Genomic DNA, 24,232 nt, shown 5'->3' on the forward strand with positions numbered 1-24,232 from the left:
ACGTTCCGTAAATCTTCACCCAATAATGCTTTCAGACGAAAGCGGGAAGGGGTTAAGGGGGCTGCATCGCTCTCCCCCCGCCCGCTTCCCCTCGCTCTTCTGCCTCCTCCTCTTCCCTCTCCCCCTCCTCCTCCTCTCCTTCTTCTTCTTCTTCCAGCTTTATCATCATGTAGACACCCGGACCCCCTTCCCCTTTTCTCATGGAGCAGGTTCCTTGACGTCAGATCTATGAATATTGCACGAAAAAGCCGGCTTGCGAGAGCTACCACAGCGGCTCGATGTAAGCCCGGGATCTATCCCGGTTTGGACCGCGGCGGCGGCGGCTGTGGCGGCGGCGGCGGCGGGCAAGAGGAGGCTCTGATCGCCGCAGCTTTGGAGAAGGAGGAGAACCGGCGGCTGGTGGCCGAGAGCGGGAGAGGAAGCCGGCCGTGCAGCGCTGGCGGCGGCGGCGGCGAGCAAGGGGGCTTGCTGCTGCTGCTGCCGCCGAGAGAGGAAGAAGTGCTGGGCTGCGCGCTCCTTCCCAGGCGAGAGGTGGCCCCGGGGGAATGTGACATCACCGCGCGGGTCTGGGGCAGCCGAGCGGGAAGGCTTCCCGGCAGCGTCCCGGCCTCCCTGGCTAACGCGCTGCCGCCGCCCGCTCCCGCGCCGGCTCCCCACCTCGGCCCCGTCATCAGCATGTCTGCGAAGGAGAGGCCCAAAAGCAAAGCCGCCGCCGCCGCCACCACCACCACCAAGGAAAGCGTCACCCTGTTGCCTTGCTTTTATTTCGTGGAGGTGAGGCTGCTGGCGCGGCTCGATCGGAGGGGAGAGGGGGGGGGAAAGAGACAGCCAGGGGGCTCCCGATCGCGCGTGGGGATGCCGCTGCCCCGGCCCCGAAAAAGAGCAACCGTCCGTGGGAGCCCACTAGCGGGGCTGCGCGTCTGAGCCGCACGAAGCGCGCCTTAGCGCAACCGCGGCGAGGTTGAAGGGATGAGGGGGTTTCAGGATGGGTAGGCGGCAGGTTGGAAACGGCGAGGGAGGTCTTGACCGACGTGCCCAGCGGGGCATCGGCTCCAGACCTCGTATTTGATTCCGAGGGAAGGAAGGGAGACCACCATGTTCCCCGAAATTTGGTCCTTCGAAATCTCCCCGCGGAGCTTCGGAAGCTGGGCCGTCCTCGTCCACCTGCCTTGGAAACTCCACCTCCCTCTTTGTTACGGGAAGGGAGGAGGGAGCGTTTATTTATATCTTTTTTTAAAAAAAAAAAAAAAATAAATGAAAAGAAATGAAAGAGGAGGGGGTTTGCAAACGGAGAGGGGGGCCGCGCGATGAGAACAGATCACGTGCACGCGGTATCATTCCCAATGTGGCTTCAGACGAAAAGAGGGAGGGTTGTGTTGTGCTTATACCAAGCATATATACTTAGACAAAAAAAGAAAGAAAGAAAAGAAAAAGGAAAGGGATGTTAAATAAGTTGGAGGTGGCATAATTGAAAGTAAATGTATGTAAGATCATTAAACGATGAGAGCTGGGGGGGGTCTTTTTTGATTTAGGCTTGGGAATATTTGGGGATGCTTCAGATATTTGGGATGTGCTGAGAGTGTGGTTGCGATTTCTATAGGTTGTCAAAGCTACACCGCGTAGCTTCATCATAGCAAGCCAACCAAGTGAGGTGCTATTTTATTTATTTATTTATTTAGCCAAAGATCTACTGGTGCTTGTGTGTGTGTGTGTGAGAGAGAGAGAGAGATACCTTATTTCTGCTGCACAAGCATTCTCTTCTGCTCTTCTGGTGATGTAATGTACAGGCCCTTGCAGCGCAGGCAGACTAGGAATTCAGATTTTCCTGTTTATTGAAACAGCTCAGCAAAAGAGCAGAGGTGATCAGGACTGACACATGGAAGCCACTCAACCCGCGCCTTGCTTTTCAAAGTAACTCACATAGCAACTTAGGAAAAAGTTGCCCACAAGCATTGACTGTGTGCTGTCCCTGTATGAGTCCCATCAATAGTGCAGGTTTGGCGATGATATTCTTGGAAGTAGACCTTTTCAGTGGTAGTCAATAGCTGTTTCACACAGACAAGAAGAAATCTAATAAACTTTCAAACAAGGAATAAGGCATGGAGGCTGATCAAGGAGAGATTCAACCTAGAAATTAGGAGAAATTTTCTGACAGAACAATCAACCAATGGAACAGCTTGCCTTCGGAAGTTGTGGGAGTTTCATCACTGGAGGCTTTCAAGAAGAGACTGAACTGCCATCTGTCAAAAATGGTGTAGGCCTGTAGGGTCTCCGGCATGGGTAGGGGGTTGGACTAAATGACCTACAAGGTCCCTTCCAACTCTGTTACTCTGTTACAGTTTGACCAATACAGTGCCCATTTACCTGAATCAGAGAATGATTTGTATGTTTGTGAGTTTCAAACAAGGACTGTACCATGGTAATAGCAGTGCTGAAGAAGGAAGGATAAGAGGTATGGAAGGTGATGCAGATGAAAAGGGTATTTTGAAAATGAATCTAAATAGCTGTGTGACTTTTTATGAATGTTCTGAAAAGTCACAAAGAGTACTCTGCTTGTAAGTGCAGATGTATGTTTGTCTGAGTATATCTATCTTTTCATCCATGCATCCAGATAGAAATTTCCAAGATTCCTGATGTTTTCAAAGGGGAAATTGAGAGGAATGTATTTTCATTCCTTCTCCTCAATCTCTCATTGATTTCTTAACAAAACAAGAAATAGAAACTGAATAATTAAGAATCATCCTGTACACTGCACTCAACTGAAGTCTGTTTTTACTTTCTTGAGAAGAACGTAGTTCTCATTATGTCTATCATGCACTACCAAAGCTGAGGGGAACATCTGGAAACAGCTATTTGAAAGGAACGTTAAGGAAGGGTCTCTGGAAAGGTTGCTGCTTTGTGAATTTCTAGATCTGGAGCTCCAGTTTAATGGTCAGAATCTCATATTATAACTTAAAATGGCAGTGTTGAGGGATTTCAACCTCTCAGGTGCATTCAGAGAAGAAAAGGCTCAAATAAGCAGAGTTTAGATAAGTGTAGTTCTTTCTTGGTTTCAGGATATTTTTCAAGACTTGATGCAACATGAATGTAAAAATCAAGGGCTCTTGGTTCTGACACTTGACGTGGAACTAAGTGATATGATGGACATATGGGAATTCAACAATGTGTAAAAGTGCCTATAATAATTATGTGCTCTCCTAAACAGCAGCAGAGAAGTTCACAGCACTGGAAAGTCATTTTCTGTATTTTGCTTCTTTAGGGAAGAAAATAGGAAGATGTGAATTGGCTTGTTTAACATTGTCTTTCAAAATACTGTGCATTGAGGGATGTGGCACTCCAGCTGAACTGAAATTTGTCTAAAATGCCTTTTGACTTCATTGAACACACATTGTAATGCACTACATTGTATACATGGAAAACAGATATTAATATTTCACTCTATTGCACAATATAAAGAGAAAAAGAAACACATTTGCTGGCTGTTGTTTCATAAAAGGCAACTAGCTCAACAAGGCAGCCAACTAAGAAAGTTTGGAGATTGGAAAGTTGCAAAAGAAATATTTTTAAAAAGTGCGCTGTAGCTAGCACAGTGCACAATTAAGAGTGAAAAGAACACAGGAGTCCTCAAAGTAATATATGCAGAGAAGGCAACATTTTTTTCTGTTTATAATTTTTTATAATAAGTTTTACAAAGGACATAAAAACTAACACAAACTAATAAATAGTAAGTTAAAGAAGGGGAAAAAGGCAAAAGAATGGAAAAAAAGAATGAAAAGAAAGAAGCTTCCAATTTCCTTTGTGGCAAACATATTATTAAATATAATAAATAGAAATACAAAACTGTCTCCTACTCTAGATTATAAAAAGTTCACTTTTTCTATTATCCAATTATAAGTTCCTGTTTTTCTATCATGAAAAAAGTCTATAAGAGGTTCCCAGTCAGCCGTAAATGTAGATATTTGGTTTTTTTCTGATCAAATAAGTTAATTTAGCCATCTGCAAATTCCATCATCTTCACCAACCATTCCTTCATTGCAGGCAAGTTTTGAGCGTAAAATAGTCTCATTGCAATTGTCATATAGAAAGACCAAGTTTCATGATTTTTTTCTAGTTACCTGTCCATTAGACCCAAAAGAAAACATTCTGGTTTCATTTGTTCTTTAACCTTGAAAACCTTATCTAATTGATGTATGTATTTGTAGCCATTTTTTGCCATTTTTGCATGCTAAAATGTCCATGTTGTTCATATTTTCAGCAAGGATTCAAAATACCTTTACACATTCTACACAATTTCTCTGGTGACAAATACCAATGATACATCATTAGAAGACAACATTTTTGTCATGTGGAAACAAACCACCCAACCTGCAAGTCCTTCATGTTTAATACATCACATGTACAGTGCTTCCCCGAAAATAAGACCCTGTCTTATATTTTTTTGAATCCTGAAATAAGTGCTTGGCCTTATTTATGGGGATATCTTATTATTTTGGGCGCTTGGAGCAAGACAGGGCTTCTCTTGCCATCTTACCTGATTTCCAGCTCTGTCTCCCTAACCTAACCAGAGGAAATGGCGGGGACCGGCTGTGCATGCGTTTAAATATTTTCAGGGAGGGCTTATTTTTGGGGAGGGGGGGCTTATATTAGTGCACACGCTCAAAAGCCCAATTGTGCTTATTATTAGGGGATGTCTTATTTTAGGGGAAACGGTATTGTTTGTAATCTTTAAGGGACTCAAACATTGGGGGGGGACATTTTTCACAAGGATTTTGTTATTTGGATTTTGGTAAAACTAAATTTTGATTCCAGACATATATCACTCCTGATTTTTTTTTTAAAAAAAAGAAAAACCTACTAGTTGTGAGGAAAAGAAGTCAACTACAGTTTATTTATTTAATCTATTTATATTAGCGGCCCATCTCAACAATAACTCAATGACTAAAGTTCTCTACTATTTGGAAAAAAAAGTCTTCATGGGTCTTTCCTATTCACAGCCACTGTAAATTCAAAATCCTTACAAGTCATCCCCAAAGATGGAGTAAAGCTAACTTTTTCATCATACTTTTTGATTATCTTGTTTGTAAACCACCTAGAGTAACTTAGGTTTGTAAACCACCTAGAGGGGCGGTGTAGAAATTTGATAAAGAGATAAATAAAATAAGCTACTCAATTCTACATTGTCCTGAACATGAGAAATTCTGAACATCCATAAGGCAAAGCAGACTTCATTCTAGAACAGTGCTGTGAATATGATATCTGTAGGAATCAATGGAATTCTAGGAATTCTTTCTTAGCAACCATCTGTTTCATGTCCAACTGGCATTTTGTTGCTTTTCTTAAGGATTCCTTTATTTGTTTGTTTGTTTTTTAGATTTCCTTAATTAAAATGAAATGGACAGTTTCCATATTGGAAAACAAAACATTAGTCTCTAGTACCATTTTTTAATCTCGGGAGCTTGCAACATCCTTAGAACGCTAAATGGTGCATGGTTATAACCTACAGGTCTTTGTTTGGAGGTATACCCACCAGCTTAGAAGAAAAGAGACAAAGGTGTTATGAATCAAAAAATATCCTAGTGCAGGCCATTAATTTTTCCAAGGGGCCAGATAAGAAAATGGGACTGTTGTGGAGGGCCAAACCAATTGTACTGTGAAAGTGTAATCATGCACAGGCTCACATACTTAAACTGAAAAATAAAATAGTAGTCACCTTCAGAATAAAAGCAATGCAATTGTATTGCATGCGTGACATATACTTATTTCTAATTTCCAGTTGATCTCACATGGGCTGGGCAGGGAGAGCCAAAGGGTCAGATGTTGCTCAGGGGAGCATAAAATGCCCAGGTCTGTCTTAGCAGCTAGAAAAATGACAAGCAGAAATATTAGCAGTTTGACATCTGATGAATGGGCATTTTGTGGTTGGTCACAGCTACTGTGACAACTGTTTTATAAATGCACAAATTCCTCCCAGCCAGCCACCTCAATGGTGGCCACTTTTAAAAGTGCCTATAACAGACACCCTATTCTTGCTCTGGAGCCTTATTGTGTTGCTACCACATATCCCATCTCCCTCCACATGCTTCTTTCTTTGCTTGGCAGGATTCTCTAAAAGACTTTTATACAAATCCAGAGTTGGAGGCTAGCCAGGAGAAATTCTCCATGTTGTCTTCCATCCAAGGATCATCTGTAGTTTTATAGCCCTATTCTGATAACCCTTAATTAACAATTGAGAGAAACACCCATTTATTTAAATTAATTTGCTTTCAAATTTTATGTCAAAGAACTGTAACAAACGTAAGTTTTGCATATCTGGTCAGGCTTTACTTGGACAATGAAAGAACTTGTCTCTAAGATGAGAATGATACTATTGTGAGCATAGGAAAACTTAAGAAAATGTTGTGGGGTCAAAATGTAGATGCTGGGTAGCATGCCTGGATATTAGAACTGTCTATCATGGAGTATCCAAATATCTTCCTTATATGGAAAATGTTTTGAGATCCTTCTCTGTTGTACATCTTTAGATACATATCTTTTATGGGAAGATAGCAACAGCCCCTGTTCTCAGTCCTGCCTCTATTTAATCATACATACTGAAGAAATCATAGAAAAAAGAAATTAATTATTTGGGACTTGCTTTAGTTAACTAATTATCCAGTATCATCATTCACATGGGCCTGGCAGCAAAAAAAAAAAAAATGCAAGGGAAAAGCAAGAGAGAATCACAGCATTAGGACACCTGGTCAGAAAACATAACCTTCTAATTCTGCGCAATATTTAACAATTATGATGATTGTTAGAGAAGCAGAAATGTTCAATGTATTTATATGTCTGTGACCACCAACCTCCTAAACACTTTTCTCCAACATTCTAAAATCTGTTGGGAGGTTTCATTAATCCATCCAAAACGCAATTGGTCTATGGATTACTTTCTTTTGGATAAGTCTGTAATCTGGATTAATGTGAAAAGATGTTTGAATGAGTTTTCTAGAACCAAAATCCCCCACCCACCAGGGTGGATTTGATTTAAATCGAGTTGATTTAAATCACAATTTAAATCATGATTTAAATCACTAGTAAAAAGGCTTGATTTAAATCAACTCAATTTAAATCATAATTTTTAAAGAGCAACTGTCATCTCTGCTACTCCTTTGACCCACTGTTGACTCACCGATAGTCCCAGTGTTGCAGAATATACAGCCTCATGCTACATAATTTAGCTCCATTTCATGCTGAATAAACTAAATTATTTATGTATCTTAAATAGAAAACTATCTTACGATAGATTATTACCCCAAAAGTTTTTTATTAAAATAAATTCGATAAAAATCAAAAAAATCGATTTAAATCAAAAAAATCTGATTTTTTTGATTTTTTTTAAAAAAATCATTGATTTTTATCCACCCTGCCACCCACCCAAAACCACACCCACCCACCCCCAAAAAATCCCACTTAACTGTCTGACTACGGCTGATGTGTTCACGGAATTAGAGGAGTTCAAATAGTATTCCCATGAATTTTGGCATTCCATAAGAATGCAAAATCTATAATAAGTACCACTGGTACTCTAGCATACCAGCAAATCATTTTCATAAGACTGAACACCAGTCTTCTTTTTCTTGGAGGTAAATGTGTCTATTTACTTAGAAGTGAAGTTAGATTCTGCTCCTAGTACTTATGGGGAGCCTACCCTCAAATTATTGGTTTTATGGGAGCATATTAAATAATAATGAATATTCATTTTTTTCAAATTCTAGTTAAGTCATGGGACCTTGGTTGACATGCTCAGAATCCTGTACTAGTAATCTTACTATATTTGGCTATAGGAAAAATGATGAGTTTTTTTCCATCGCTCCAATTCACGTTCCAGCTTTATCTATATCTTCTCTCCTTTTCTCCTGAACAGTAATTTTCTCCTAAAGTCAACTTAACCTCTTTATTCGAATGATGCCACTTGAAAAGCTCAGTGTGACAGAACCCATCCCCCATTTCATGTGCCACAAAAGGAAAACACAGTGGTGGCCATTGATCAAGCCAGATGGTGATCATTGGAGTTGACGTACAACACACGCAGAAGGGTATCAATTCTGGAATTATAAATTGTACACTCAGTTTGAGTGAAACTGAACAGCTTCGTTTATCTAATTTAGGCTTGTACAAACTAAGGTGTGAGCTATAGCAAAATGTGCTATATATGTTTTGTGTAAACTATAGTTCCATGAGAGATTGGTGGGTTTCTGTGAGAGAATAAGGGCAATAATAGTAATAGAGGTAGTTTTCAACTTACAACAGTTCATTTAGTGACTGTTCAAAATTACAACGGCACTGAAAAAAGTGACTCGTGACCGTTTTTCAGTCACGATCTTTGCAACATCCTCGTGGACATGCGATCAAAATTCAAATGCTTGTTAACTGGTTCATATTTATGACCGTTGCTGTGTCCCAAGGCCATGCGAATCACCTTCTAACAAGCAAAGTCAATGGGGAAGGTAGACTCACTTAACAACCGGGTTAATAACTTCTTAACAACTGAGGCAAGAAATGTAAAATGGGGTAAAACTCACTTAAGAAATATCTCACTTAACAACAGAAATTTTGGGCTCAGTTGTAGTCGTAAGTCGAGTACTACCTGTAATAATAATTTACCTACTTTACTCAGTCTAATAATTTTCCTTTACTAGAGTTTTATCTACTGATCAGAGATTCTGCTGCCTGAGAAAACTTTGAAAATCCCCACCTAGCATGTGCCTAGAATTATCTCTTCTTCAGTGTATGCATTTATGTCAGGGGTGGGCAAATATGGCCCCTTTACGACCTGTGGACTTCAACTCCCAGAATTCCTGAGCCAGCTTGGCTGTCTCAGGAATTCTGGGAGTTGAAGTCCACAGGTTGTAAAAGGGCCACAGTTGCCCACCCCGATTTATGTGGAAAGGATTCCCTCAAGTTAAGACTGAAGACTTCTGGAATTAGGAAAGTGGAGGCTTTAGAGCTTCAGTTGTCTATCATCCTATAAGCATCAGATTGGAACTACTTATAGGCTGGCTGTGTGTGAATTCTTGATTCAAGATGAGTATCACCAACCATTAGAAGGGCAATTCATTCCAGTCAACCTTATACTCTTCTAATTGTAATCCATGTCAGTTGTTATATGAAACATGTCATATTCCAAGACACACTCACATTCAGATCTAGTGGGATAGATGAAAATGGACACCGAGAAGGAACTTTGCCATATCTACCTTGCCAGGAGGAAAATATCAAAAAAAGGATGGCATGGTTATTTGATCTGATGTCCTGAAATCAACTGGACCCACTTTTAAGTGGAGTTCAACCCGGACTATAAGTGAAGCTTGCCAGTTTGCAAATTAGGGATTTGACCTTTATTTATAATTACTTTTGTACTGGCAGTTGAGGTATCAAGAGATTTTTTCACCTGCTCCTACCATTTCATCTGCTTTTGTCAGCTCTTGTGTGTGGCACAAGAGAGAATGAAAAAAAAAAGAGTTATGGAAGAGGGATGGGATCTGGGGAGGGACCAAGGGAGCTGTGTCATCTCTAATTCAGCAAAGTTAAACATTCAAAAGAAGGTATCCAGGTTGCAGCCTGACAATTTGGGCGTAGAAATATCTCTCATCTACAACTGAAGAATTAGTTTCATTGTTTCTGTTGCTATGAGTCAAGGAAAAAACGTTCAAGTTTCTTGGAAGTGAGATGTTGATGAGTCAAAGCAAGCATCTGAACTATATGCTTGGAAGCAAATTGGTATCATGATTCTCAATTTGAACATACGGCTGTGGTAGCAGTATCACAGAAGTTAAAAGTGTGCGTACGTGCATATGTGTATGCGTTAACCAAATGAATTATTTCAGAGCAAAGCAAGAAATCTAGAGAAACCTCCTTCCAACAAGCCTAACACTATATACTAGATAGAATCCAGTTCCAGAGAGAGAAGGGAATAGTCAGAACACAATTTAAACATCTTAAATTGTGGTGTCGGGGAAAACACACTGCCTAGGAAAGCAAACTAATCACCATCAAAGTATTGCTTAAGGGTTTCCTCGCACATATGTGCTGGTCGTTCCCGACTCTAGGGGGCGGTGCTCATCTCCGTTTCAAAGTCGAAAAGCCTACGCTGTCCGAAGACGTCTCTGTGGTCATGTGACTGGCATGACTAAACGCCGAAGGCACATGTAACGCTGTTACCTTCCCACCAAAGGTGGTCCCTATTTTTCTACTTGCATTTTTTACGTGCTTTCGAACTGCTAGGTTGGCAGAAGTTAGGACAAGTAGCGGGAGCTTACCCCGTTACGCAGTACTAGGGATTCGAACCGCTGAACTGCCAACCTTTCGTTCGACAAACTCAGCATCTGAGCCACTGAGCCCCTCAGTATTGCTTACAAAGTCCTATTAGATCCCTCCACTGGTCCAGAGAATTTCTAGAGCTTGAGCAACTCTCCCTCATCCAAATATATTAATAACTTACCTCACAAATTTTAAGTAGGCTCCAGTGAAAGCAGGAATTCTATAAAATTAAAATTAAGCTTTGGTGCCATCATCTTTTACATTGCAGATTTAACATCCTAAACAGTTTTAATAAATTTATCAGGAAGATATGGCCTAAGCAGTGAAGAAATTAAATAAAGCAAGCTTGGGGATGGATTGCCCTAGATTGCATACTTTGATTCAAAAAGTTTCACTGACGGATCCACTTATTTGGGGTAGGGGGTATTATTAGCCCTTTGTAAAGGCTTTCCTGTGTACCAGATATACTGGCATTATTGTTGTTCATTAAAATTAGTTTTAGACTGCCCTTCATGAATGCCAATAAATGCGAACACACTTAAGCATAACGTAATATCATAGCTCAGTAAACCAGATGTCTTTAAAACAATGTAGTCTAAACAATTTTCCTGATTTAATTTATCATGGCAGTGATGATAATAATGCTGCGTTGGCTGCCCATTATAAGCTTCCAGATGGAATTCGAAGTATTGGTTATCACTTTATGGCACAGAGGCAGGTTACCTGTGGAACCAAGGCCACTGTAGGCTAAGATTAAGTGGGCACTTGTCTCAAGCATCAAAGCTTAGACATCTCAATGCCACTCCTAATCATTTTAAAAATACAAATCTTCACATTGGTAGGAAGTGGTGCCATCAGTCAATGTGATGTAGAGATACCATATATCCTTGAGCCACAGTACTGTATAGCAGGGGTCTCCAACCCCTGGTCCATGGACCGACACCGGACCATGGCATGCCAGAAACGGGTCTGCACAAACAAGTGAAGCCCCATCTGTGGGATGCAGACAGCACATGAAACCATGGCCCCCCTGACCCATGGAAAAAACACTCCAAGGAACCGGTCCCTGGTGCCCAAAAGGTTGTGTGACACTGCCATATAGGCAGTGGTGGGATTCAAATAATTTTAACAACTGGTTCGCTCAGGGTCAGGTTGGCTGTCATGGGAAGCATGGTCCATCCCCGTCCTCCAGCTCCACCGCACATGCGGGACGAGCCTCCCGTAACAGCCAACCTGACCCTGGGCGAATTGGTTGTTAAATTACCTCCCCCCGCTATCAAAGTTGATCCTGGGCACTGCACTGCAATGGAGAAATGGGCAACAGAGCAGCTGGCACAACGGAAGGAGGAGGAAAAAAGACCTTCTTCCCTCACGTCGGCCAATCCGTTGCCCGTTTTTCCACTGCAGTGCAGAATCCAGGATCCACTTTGATAGTGGGGGGGGGGGAGGGTTAGGTAATTTAACAACCAGTTCACCCAAACCGATGCAAACCGGCTGAATCCCACCACTGCATATAGGGCCATGATGGCAAACCTATGGCACGCGTGCCAGAGGTGGCACGCAGTGACCTCTCTGTGGGCACGCAAGCCATTGGCCCAGTTCACCTCCACCATGCATGCGTGTGAAACTCCCGCCAACCAGCTGGTCTTTGGGGCTCTGCCGTGTATGTGCAGGGGGCATGTGTCATGTGTAGGGGCATGTGGAGTGTGGGGCCCTCGTGCATGCAGGGGGGGTGGGACATGCACAGGGGCTGCATGCACATTGCATGTTGGGGGTTCGGTCGCATGCGTGCGCATTTGGGCACTCACACATGCGCTTTGGGCGCTCAGTCCGGAAAAGGTTAGCCATCACTGCATATAGGGTATGGTGCCTCTGTACCCTAGGGCTGTGATGGCAAACCAATGGCATGCATGCTGGAAGTGGTACTCAGAGCCATCTCTCCGACCACGCCAGCCATCACCTGTTGGTCTTCTGGGTTCCGGTGCACACATGCATGCCGACCAGCTGGTCTTTGCACATGCATGTGCATGCCCACCAGAAACTAGAAGACCAGGTGACTGGCGCACATGCACATGCCAGAAACCAGAAGCTCACCTTCCCAGCACACGCATGCATGCCGGGGAACTGAACTGCTCTTCCGGTTTCTGGTGCTCCCCTGCGCACATGCATGCACACCCGTTTCGGCACTTGGTGCCAAAAAGGTTCTCCAACACTGCCCTAGGGATACTACATACCATATACCTCTGAGCCAACATTTTTGAGCTGGGACCACTTATATCTAATTATCTACGTCATATAAGAGCCAGTACAATGGGCTTGCTTTGGATCACTTGGTGGGACTTGGAGGTCATGCCATCTCCAACATTCAAATGGCCCTGACCTTGATAGTTTTTCAAAAGAGCCTAAAAACCAGGTTTTCTCCCAGGCATTAGGCCAAACCAGGGATTTCCAAACTTGGCAACTTTATGACTTGTGGACTTTAACTCTCAGAATTCCTCAGCCAGACATGCTGGCTGGGGAATTCTGGGAGTTGACGTCCACAAGTTTTAAGAGTTGCCAAAGTTTGGAGACTCTGGGCTAGACTATGCAATGAGCCCACTCAAAACTGGAAAGACTACATTTGGCTTCATTTATTTTGTTTTCGATGCTGGTTGTGTTCTGAGAGTTTTGTGCTTCTAACGATTTGTAACCTATTCAGAGTTGGGGCGGGGGTAGAAATTATATAAATAAATAAATAAATTGTCCAAACATTCTAGTAATTATAGCTTGGTTGAATTCTTAAGAATTCTTTTAGATATTCTACATGCACAAGTACACTGAAATCCATCCCATAATTATAGTTTCAAGAAATTTCTAGGACTAGGCAACTGTTATTCATCTGTAAGAACCTTGGAAATGGCCTTCTACATTCAACCAGCAGCTGATTTCTCCACAAAAACCAACTGCATGCCTGCAAGGAGGCCCACAGGAACATAGGGCTATTAGCCCTCTACTGCTGCTGTTTCCCAGCTGCCTATTCTAGAGGATAACATATGGGCACCGTAACTCATAGCTACTGTTAGGTTTATCCTCTGTGAACTTATCTAATGCTATTTGAAAACCATCTGAGCTGGCAACTGCAACATTAGTCTCTGGGTATCACTTTAACTGTGTAGCTGTACTGACAGAGGGAGAGAAAAATTGCAACTCTTGAAAATGGATCACTCATATAAATAAAGCAGACGCCTTGCTTTGCATGGCATGTTGTGAAATGGATTGGTTTGTAACTGCTCTCCCTTGCCTATTGAGTACTGGTAGAGAGAAATGGTCTCTGGTAAATCCCCTGCAATTTACAGAAAAATGAAAGGTTCTTCAGTTCTCTGTGTTCCCTAGATACTGTTTTGAAAATGTCTTTTTATGCGTACCATTCTCCTCTTGCAGTGTCTGCCACTGAGACGTCTAGTTCATGAATAATATGTGGACATCTAAATTGTGAATATGGCTTATGCATGTATGTAGCGCAGTGTTTCTCAACCTTAGCAACTTTAAGATGTGTAAACTTCAGCTCAGTGGTGAAATGCAACCAGTTCTATTCGGCTCGGGTGAACTAGTAGCGCTGATGGTGGGAGGCTCCGCCCACCCGCCCGGATGCCATCACGTCCCATTTTTGACGCTCTGTGCATGCGCAGAAGATCTTGCGCATGCACAGAGGTGTCACACGCAAGTGCACGTTCCCATTTGCAAACCGGTAGCGAAGGTAAGTGGATTTCACCCTTGCTTCAGCTTCCAGAATTCCCAAGCCAGTAAACTGTCGTGATATGCCTACACACAACATCAACACACACACACACACACACACACACACACACACACACACCGGTTTTCTTATTTTAAAAGCATTGGCAAGATCTTACAGGATCAAGAAACACTGGATTGGAAAGTTTTATTATCTTGTGAACAGTAAAGGTGTCCTTTCATTATTACATTGGAGTGTATTTCTCAGGCTTAGCCCAAGAACCCCTCGGAACACTCCAGCTAGTGTACAGTTTTTTATTTGCTTACATCCAACAGACAGAATCTTGCCAGACTAAACCTTTAGTACATTTACCTTAACGGATAGAGAGATTGGTCCTGGATGGCTGTCCTTATTTTCTACCTCTGCTTCTATCCATCTTCAGCTGTCTCTCGTCTTGCCCCTCTTTCTCGAATGTGCTTCCTCCTCGCCTACCACTTCATTGTGGTCCATCACACCAGTTCCCTCTCGGTAAGCACCATCTCTCACAGTATTCGAATAAACAAGGAGCATTGATGAATGTGTAATATTGAAATCTGATTTTCATTCTCCAGATGGGTTGTAGAGGAAAGTTCAAGGATAGAGGAAGATTCAAAGATATAGAGAAAAGGAACAGAAGGATAGGGATTAAACCAGGGGTGAAATGCTCCCGGTTCGGACTGGATCACCTGATCCGGTAGCGATGGAGGCGGGTGGTTCGGAGAACTGATAGCAAAAATCCATGCCCCCCCCCATTTCCCAGCTGAGCCGTGCAATCATCAGACACTTTTTTTATTTTTAAAAGCACTTTTTCTACAACCTATGGCCAAAAAAATGCTTTTAAAAGTAAAAAAAAAAAAGCCTCTGATCATCGCACGGCTCAGCTGGGATCATCAGAGGCTTTAAAAAAAAAAAAAAGAAAGCCTCTGCTGGTCAGGCAAATCAGCTGGGATCATCAGAGGCTTTAAAAAAAAAGAAAAGCCTCTGCTGGTCAGGCAAATCAGCTGGGATCGTCAGAGGCTTTAAAAAAAGAAAGAAAGCCTCTGCTGGTCAGGCAAATCAGCTGGGATCATCATAGGCTTTAAAAAAAAAGAAAGCCTCTGCTGGTCAGGCAAATCAGCTGGGATCATCATAGGCTTTAAAAGCCTGTTTTTTACAACCTCTTCAGATGAAGAGATTGCAGAAAAAATGGTTTTAAAAGTAAAAAAAAAAAATGGCCACGCCCACTCAGTCATATAAAACCCCCACCCCAACAAGCCATGTCCACAGAACCGGTAGTAACAAATTTTACATTTCACCACTGGATTAAACCCCACATTGCCAGGATCAGCCCCGCGTTTTAACTGCCAAACTTTTCATTATATGTTACAGAGAATTTTCAGCACCAAATCAGAACTTCAGCTGAATTATTGCAGTCGTTAACTGTTGTTGTTGTTTAAATTTATATCCCACCTGTTGTAACAGGAACTCATGGCTGTATAACAGTGCTTGCTCTTTCATTTTCCACCCCGCCCCCAATGACCAGGTGGACTGGGAGAAAGTAACCCAGTGAGCATCAGGTTGTTACTATTATAATTTATTACATTTGCCTCCCTCCTCCTTGTCCAGCATCTTAACAACTCCGGCACATTGGCTGTGCATTTTAAAACTCTTCAGGCTATTTTGGAAAACATGTATATTTTTTCACATAGTATTTCTATTTAATAGGAAGTTTCTGCTAGACATTTTAAGCACCTCTGAAAATAACAACAATGTGCCTCATTTCTACATCTAGACATAACACTAAAAATTGCAGTCTTCGCCAATATAAAGTAAGAAAATGGTCTGCAAAGTCAAACCAAAGTTAAAATGAACTAAGTTTCATCTGCTGTTAGATCTTTCATTGACCTAGTTAAAGAGGTTGTATGAACACACGCTGCAATGCTTGAATTATAGACCAAAGGCTATTCTTCTGGGTTCTTTCAATAGGGGGAGAAAGGGCCTGTGTGAACTTCATTTCTACATGCTGTGTGACTCATAATATTTTACTACTCCTTAGGGGTACTTCAAATTCTAATTTAATGCACTGATTGAATAGCCTGAGTGGATATCTTTTGGTTTATGATGAAAAGTTTAATATGCCCCTATGGCAAATAAATATGTTCAGAGACACATAACGTTTTGTGGTTGCCTTCTAAAGAAGAAGAGAGAAAAGCAGACAATTTATGGCCATAGACAATGATATTAGAATTACAACAGGGCACAGGGAGGAATCACAGAGACCCTGCAATGGTCCTCTTCTTTTGAGCAGATATACTGATGTCACATACAGGTAGTCCTTGATTTATGACCATAATTGAGCCCAGAATTTCTCTTGCTAAGTGAAACATTTGTTAAGTGACTTTTGCCCCATTTTATGACTTTTTTTGCCACCGTTGTTAAACGAATCAATGCAGGTGGATAAGTTAGTAAGACGGTTGTTAAGTGAATCTGGCTTCCCCATTGACTTTGCTTCTCAGAAGGTTGCAGAAGGGAATCCCACAAGCCTGGGATACTGCAACCGCCATAAATATGAGCCAATTGCCAAGCATCCAAATTTTGATCACGTGACCATGGGGATGTTGCAACGGTTGTAAGTGTGAAAAATGGCTGTAAGTAATTTTTTCAGTGCCATTTTAACTGAATGGTCATTAAACGAACAGTTGTAAGGCGAGGAAGGCCAAACGGCAGTTCTTGAAAATTCTTGGATTTATTCTTAGTTCCAACATGTTTTCAACGGGACTAGGATAGTGAGTTTGGGAGGGAGGAAATTATCCTGCAATTTTTCTCACCAAATCCCATTCAATGGGGCCCAGCTAACACAGATGTTCTATTTTAGGAGGTACAATGCCAGTCTGATAAAAGCTTTGCCATTTTTTCTTATGCTTCATCAAAGTCAGTCCTTTTTTAACCCTTGAGAGAGGAGTAAGTTTCTTACTACTTCAAAAAGTTATGTCCTCTTAAAATGATTAATGGGGCCATGTTGATGAAAAGCATCCTCAGGGATGGGGGAGTCAAAAAAAATTAATCTGTGGTCATGTGAGCTAAGCTCTCCCTGTTTTTCATATGCATTGTGCATGCAATGCAAGAAAAAAAAAGGCTGGAGTTTCATTCATAGGGTCACATCCAGGGGTGAAATGCTCCCAGTTCGGACCAGATCGCCCGATCCGGTAGCGATGGTGGCGGGTGGTTCGGAGAACCGGTAGCAAAAATCCCTTCCCACCCCCATGCCCAGCTGAGCCACGTAATCATCAGAGGTTTTTTATTTTATTTTTAAAAGCATTTTTTCTACAACCTCTTTGGCCGAAAAATGCTTTTAAAAGTAAAAACAAAGCCTCTGCCAATCAGGCAAGTCAGCTGGGATCGTCAGAGGCTTTAAAAAAAGAAAGAAAGCCTCTGCCAATCAGGCAAGTCAGCTGGGATCGTCAGAGGCCTTTAAAAGCATTTTTAAAAAACGGTTTTAAAGGTAAAAAAAAAAAAAGTTGGCCACGCCCACTCAATCATATTACCCCACCACCACCAAGCCACGCCCACAGAACCGGTAGAAACAAATTTTACATTTCACCACTGGTCACATCTTGGGGTTGTTTTAATTAATATTTCCCCAATACGCATGCTTGAAAGTAAGAAGGAAAGACACTGAAGCTTAGAAGTCTAGAATTTTTGTTTTGATTTGCGATTGATGTCTCACTCTCATTACAGTCATCCAGCAAACACACTTTTTCTAAAGTGAACCACCTCCTCTTTTTGTGGAGAAATTCAGGATTGGCTTACTCAGGCTAAGATGCATTTTCCAATGTTACTTTGAAAAGCCCCTATCAATGGTTCAGCAGCCTGGAGAGGAGCTTTGGAAACCTTAAGGCATTGTATGGCCTCCAGAGCATTTCCCCAAATTGCCATGGAAATTATAATTTTTAATATGACAGTAGGAACAGAGGATTAAATATACATGTGCTTGCTTGCACACCCAATTTCACCCTCTTATAATTGCCAAGCATAATTCATGCGGAATTCTAATTCAAAGTCTTTTTTTTTCATATTTTGTAATTAAAGCAAATTAGGTTATTTGTATAAGTAGGTTAAAAAGCTGGTCCTATACCTGCATGGTTGAGGTTCCTTCTGTCTGCTTAATGAAACATTCGTTATAATTCTACCATCAGATTCTCATTAATAGGCATATATTTTTCATAAGACATGATAAAGCCTGGAGTTCATATTAGATATACTACTGGGTAACCAGCTGTTCTTGGAAAGCAAAAACACTTTTTTCCTATTTTATTTCTGTTGTTATTGTTGCTGTCAAAGTTTTAACGCTTCCCAAACCAAGTAGAGTCAATGGAAAAAGCTAAGGTAGGCATCAAACAGATGAATACAGAGACTCAAAAAAAAGACCTGGTCAAAAATTGGATGGCCTGTCACTAATTAAGATATACCATATTTTTCGGAGTATAAAATGCACCTTTTTCCCCCCTAAAAGGGGGTGAAAATTTAGGTGCGACTTATACACCAAATGTAGCCCTGCCCACCCACTGGTCCCCACCCTTTGGCCTCTGCCTTCCAGCAGTTTACCTCCTTGCAGCACAGAGCGAGAAGAAACATTTCCTTTCAGCTTCAGCACAGCCTAATTAGCACAAGTTGATTGGATCGGCCTCCCTGCTCTCAGCTGTTTTGCGCAGGGCTCTGCTGCTTGCTGCAAGGAGGTAAATTGCTGGAGCAGATTTTTTTTTTCCTTGTGCTAATCAAGCTATGTTGAAAACAAAAATGAAAGTAAAGCAGACTGTTTGCTGTAACAAGGCAAAATTGCTGGGAGGCAGAGGCAGAATTCTTTTTCTTGTTTTCCTCACCAAAAAAGGTGGGTGCGTCTTATAGTCTGGTGCATCTTATACTCCGAAAAATTCAATTATTTTCCCATGGGTTTGTTGTTCAAACACCATGTCAAAAATTAAGTAAGTAATTGATTAAGTAAGTAAGTAAGTTGATTTCTCTTTGCCAGTTGACTGAAGTTTCCGTGCCATCCATACTGGACATGACTGGAATAGCTAGACTCACAATAAGCATATTCTTTTTGAGCTGTTCCTGGGTTCTATTCCTGGGCTCCAACCCCCAGTCTGTGGACCAGCACTGGGCTGCAACATACCAGAAACCTGGTCTTCCTTAAATTGATGTTCTCAAACCAGTCTTCAGGACCATAATACAAGTAGTCCTCAACTTATGACCACAATTGAGCCCAAAATTTCTGTTGCTAAGCGAGACATTTGTTAAATGAGTTCTGCCCCATTTTATGACTTTTCTTGCCGGAGTTGTTAAGTGAATCAGTGCAGTTCTTAAATTGGTAATATAGTTGTTAAGTGAATCTGGCTTCCCCATCGACTTTTCTTGTCACAAGGTCACAAAAGTTGATCACACGACCCCAGGATACTGCAACTGTCATAAATGGGAACCAGTTGCCAATTCAAAATGTGCATTTTTATCACAGGGATGCTGCAATAATCATAAGTGAAAAACAGTCCTAAGTCATTTTTTTCAGTGCTGTTGTAACTTTGAATGGTCACTAAATGAACTATTGTAAGTCAAGAATTACTTGTACACTCTAGGTATTGCAACACATCCAGAAGGCATTAGATTGTGGAAGACTAAAATGTTTGGCATGAGGGTATATTCACAACTAAATCAAATTACTGGGTTTAGTCTACCAAATAATGTTCTTCTCTTTGTGTACTTGAAACATAATTATATTATTTGTCTTACCTAGTTGTATTAAAAAAAACCATGAAGTATTCATAATTCTTCGGCAAGAATTTGTAATATTATCTGTCCTGTGATATCAGGAAATGGTCCCTGTTGCCTGGTATTCTTTCTTTCCCCTAGGGATAATCTCTGCGCTTCTAACCATAGTATCTTATTAAAGATATGAATTTGCAAAGTTCTTTTTTAAAAAGCTATTTTAAAATTAAAGATTTCAGTTCAGTGAAAATGTTTCTCCCTTTCCGCAAAAGAATTTCTTCCTGTTCGTTAGATGTCGTACACAGTAGCATTGGATAGGAAGGTGCTGAGCAATATTCTACCACAATTGCCAAGACAGTGACATTTCCAAAAAGGGAAACAGATACACTGTTCCATGAATGTGAAATTGCTTTTTTGTTCCGTGTGTCGTACAGCTAAATTATAGTCTTGAGAGATTTCTCTTTTTGGCATTCCTCTTCCCTCTTTCCCTGCAGCAGGTTACAGGGAAGAGACAAATATTCTAACTAGGCCTGAACTAGTCTCTTATATAGGAATTCTTAAATTTGCCCTAGGGCCGTGATGGCACGCGTGCTACAGGTGGCACATGGAGCCATATCTGTGGGCACGCGAGCGTTGCCCTAGCTTAGCTCCAGCATGCATGCATGTGGCGTCCAGCTGATTTTTGAGCTTTCCAGGCCCACTGGAAGTTGGGAAACGGCCATTTCCGGTCCCTGGAGGGCCTCCGGGAGGGTGGGGGAGGCCGTTTTCGCCCTTCCCGGGGTCTAAGAAAGCCTCTGGAGCCTGGGGAGGGTGAAAAACGGGCCTACCAGGCCCACCGGTAACCTTTTTGCCATTGTGTGCCAAAAGCGGGGGGAGTCCAGGGGAGGTCGCACACGCATGCATGGGAGGGCATTGAATAATGGATGTGTGCACATGCATGCGCGATCCCCCCACCTTCCCCCTGCTTTTGGCACGCGGCGGCAAAAAGGTCAGCCATCACTGCCCTAGGGCATGTGACATTATCTAAACTGAGCTGCAACTTGCCTTCTCATTGTTTATCATAATGATGCTTCACCATTTATACTCGGGAAAAAAGTGGGTGGGTGGGTTGATGGATGGTTGCATGGATAGATGCATGGATGGATCGATGGGTGAATGATAGTTGTGGTTTAAGGAAGCTGTTAATGGTACCGATCATTTTAATATGCAGTCACCAAAAAATACATTTTACATTATTTCAGTTTTGGAAGTTGAATTCTACACATCTGAAAACTGCCAAAGTTGAGAAACAATGCTCTAGAGCAGAGTTGGGGAACGATGGCCTCTTTATGACTTGTCGACTTCAACTCCCAGCATGGCTGGCTCAGTCCTCAAGTCATAAAAGGCCATCATTACCCATCCCTGCTCTAGAACCTTAATGGGATGGGGGGGAAACTTGCGCTTGGTTGGCAGAACATCCCAATTTCACCCCAAGCTTCTGATAAACACTTTCAGGTAGCAGGACAGGAAAAACTCATATGAAAGGCCCGAAAGAAGATTGTTAGCAGTAGGTAAGAGTAGCAGTTATCGTGATGAAGCCATTTCACGTTCACCTATGATCCTATTCCTTCAAGTATCTGCATGATGTCAGACTTATGTATTTATCCCACTATTTATGAAAATAAAATGAACTAGCTCCAGACTTTCATCCAAATATTAACCAACTTTGATTGTGCTTAGATCTTTTTTTGAGATAAGCCAAGGTGCGTTGAATGTTGTTATACACACACACAAACACACACACTCACACATTTGCATGTGTATATCCATCCATCCACCCCAATAATGGCTAAAGGCTCACTATATATTCACCTCTACATCCACTTGGAATGGTTTTTTAAGGACATAGTCTTACGTAATTTATTTGAAAATATGCCCCATCAAACTTATTTGAGTTATAATTGTGAGTAATCATGAATAAAAGAGGACTGGAATAAACGTTACAAAACATCCATTTTGATGAACGGCTGTCAGATGTTTTGAATCTCTGGATGAGTGAGCTTTCAAGAAATCCAAAACGAGAATTTTACGAGGACAATGTGCTTATAAAATGTGTCAAGAATTAATTCAAAATGCATGTATTAGAGAAAACTCTATATGCAGATGCCCCCCAAAAATAGCACAGATGTGGCACTTTAGATACATGAATACTTATGCTAATAAAGAATTTCATGTGTGCATGCAGGCATTTGCCTTTCAGCAAGATGAATAGACTTTTGGGAGGACAGGGATAAACATTTGGATAACTTTAATGCATGTTATTAATTTATCATAACCGGTATCTTAGAATAAATGAATAATATAGATTAGAACTCTCAGTTGGTCTAAACCACAGGTGCCACACTCACTGCGTCACGTTGCCATCACGTTGTTTTTCCCTTCGCGGAGCTGGGGTGGGCGTGGCCTGCGCGTGACGCATCCGGCCCGGATTGCTACTGGACTTCTTATGATTATTTGGATGAGAACAAGATATTTCTGGACTCTTGCTGGAGCTCAAAATTGATTCCATTCTAGAGAATTGCTCAGTGTATCTTTGCCATATGAAACAAGGATAAAATAACAGTAACCTTACATCGACGCTATCATGATTGCAAAAATCAAATAAATGTGACCATCGCTCTCTGCAGTCAGAAGATTTAAGGTTTTTTATTTGTTATATTTTTAATTTGTGAATTAACTTGTCCAACATTGGTAGAAGGATTTTTATTTTATTTTTTTGTAGCATGAATGAATGAGTATTCGGGGAACAATTTAAACTTTTTTAATATTCAGAATTTTCCAGTAGGAAAAAAAATGCTGATCTAATTTTTTAATGTTCTGCCTTCCAAAGTATACTGTACAAGATAATGTGGTAAAGTTGCAACATAGCAACTTGTGCCTCAGCAACAAAGATATACATTTGCATAAAATTTGCACTTGCCAATTTATATGCATAGATGTAAATTTAGAGTGACTAAATTTTAAATAGAAATATTTATCCCACACTTGAGTGGGAAAGACTCTTAAGTAGATTATGAGTGTACCTGGTCTTCCTATTGCTCAGGTGTGAATAGATGGCTTCAAGGACCCCATTCTTTCACCCTGTGTGTTTATTTAATATTTTAATCAGTCTTGGACAAAAATATCTTTACGTAGAGTGCTGTCAAATAGAGAAGAGACCTTGTGAGAAAGGACACACTACAAGATTCACTAGATTGCAGGATACAATCTCGGTGAATCACATTCTGGTGGGAGAGAAGTTCCATGAGGATGGGCTCCAGCATGAGTCTGAAGCTTGGAAGACTAAACCTCTGGTCCCGGAGATTGACCCAGATTGGATCCTGCAACATTATCCTGGGACGTGCATATTTGCCTTTAACTGGATTGCTATAGAGCCCAAGAGCTATGGTAACCACCCACCCATACTGAATGATAAGTGCAGGAGAACTGCTTATAAATATGCAATAGCTAATGTTGGTGCTCAGTGTAGAGTTTAATCATCGTTTTACTATTCGTATTGTATTATACATTGTGATCTTCGGTTTTGTTGTAGCTCATATTGCATTTCTCAATTTCTTTAGGAGATATGAGCAAACTTAATAAAATGCCAAATTAATGAAATAATGTGACTAGCCCCACTTAAGAATTATGAATTTACATTAATTTAATGAAGTTATGACAGACAATTAAGCTGCACTTAACTCATTTTAATCCACAATGGAGGATTTAAATTTAAAAATGCTTACTTTTTACTGAATCATACCTAGGGTTATCAGTGCATCATTTCTTGAACCATATCCAGGGTTATCAATGCAAATAGTTTGATACAAAGAAGATTTGAAACAAAAGCTTCCTAGATATTCTGTTCTACACTTGCTCTCTAATATTTTTATTTTGGTCCCAAAGCCCTTTTATTTGTAGCCATTGAGCATATGCGTTCTATACACAAGAATTTCTCGATGAATTTGCCCTGAGTCCCCTGTTCCACTTTCCCTCTACAAAGTTTGTTGTTCTTAGGACCATGCTGATTTTTTCCTTTTTTTTTTTAACATTCACACTATCTCGGCCAGTGTTTCTCATCCTTAGTAGCTTAAAGCTGTGTGGAGAGTTTAAAGCAAGCAAGATTGAAAAACATTGGTTTATGACCATGAAGTGGATCATTCATCTGCCACTGGGCCTAAATTGCTGGTGAAAGAGATTTCTTCTTCCCCTTGGCATTCTGGTGGTGCAGTGGTTAGAATGCAGTATTGCAGGCTAATTCTGCCGACTGCCAGCAGTTCGATTCTCACCAGCTCAAGGTTGACTTAGGCCTTCCATCCTTACGTCGGTAAAATGAGGACCCAGATTGTTGGAGACAATATGCTGACTCTGTAAACCGCTTTAAGAGGGCTGTGAAGCACTGTGAAGCGATATATTAGTCTA

The 24,232-nt window shown here is 41.3% G+C and overlaps 1 protein-coding gene across 1 annotated transcript in view; it reads left to right on the plus strand.

The window, feature by feature from the left end:
• The first annotated feature begins 228 nt into the window (after nt 1-228).
• PLPPR4 (phospholipid phosphatase related 4) overlaps nt 229-24,232 on the plus strand; it is a 39,861-nt gene continuing 15,857 nt past the window's right edge. Inside the window, exon 1 of the mRNA XM_070939377.1 lies at nt 229-774. Coding sequence (XP_070795478.1) covers nt 229-774 — 546 coding nt within the window. The remainder of the gene's footprint in view (nt 775-24,232) is intronic.

This window comes from Pituophis catenifer, unplaced genomic scaffold (assembly GCF_029215685.1).
Source record: "Pituophis catenifer annectens isolate HBS135680 unplaced genomic scaffold, rPitCat1.0.hap2 SCAF_3, whole genome shotgun sequence".
Classification (NCBI taxonomy): Eukaryota; Metazoa; Chordata; class Lepidosauria; order Squamata; family Colubridae; genus Pituophis; species Pituophis catenifer.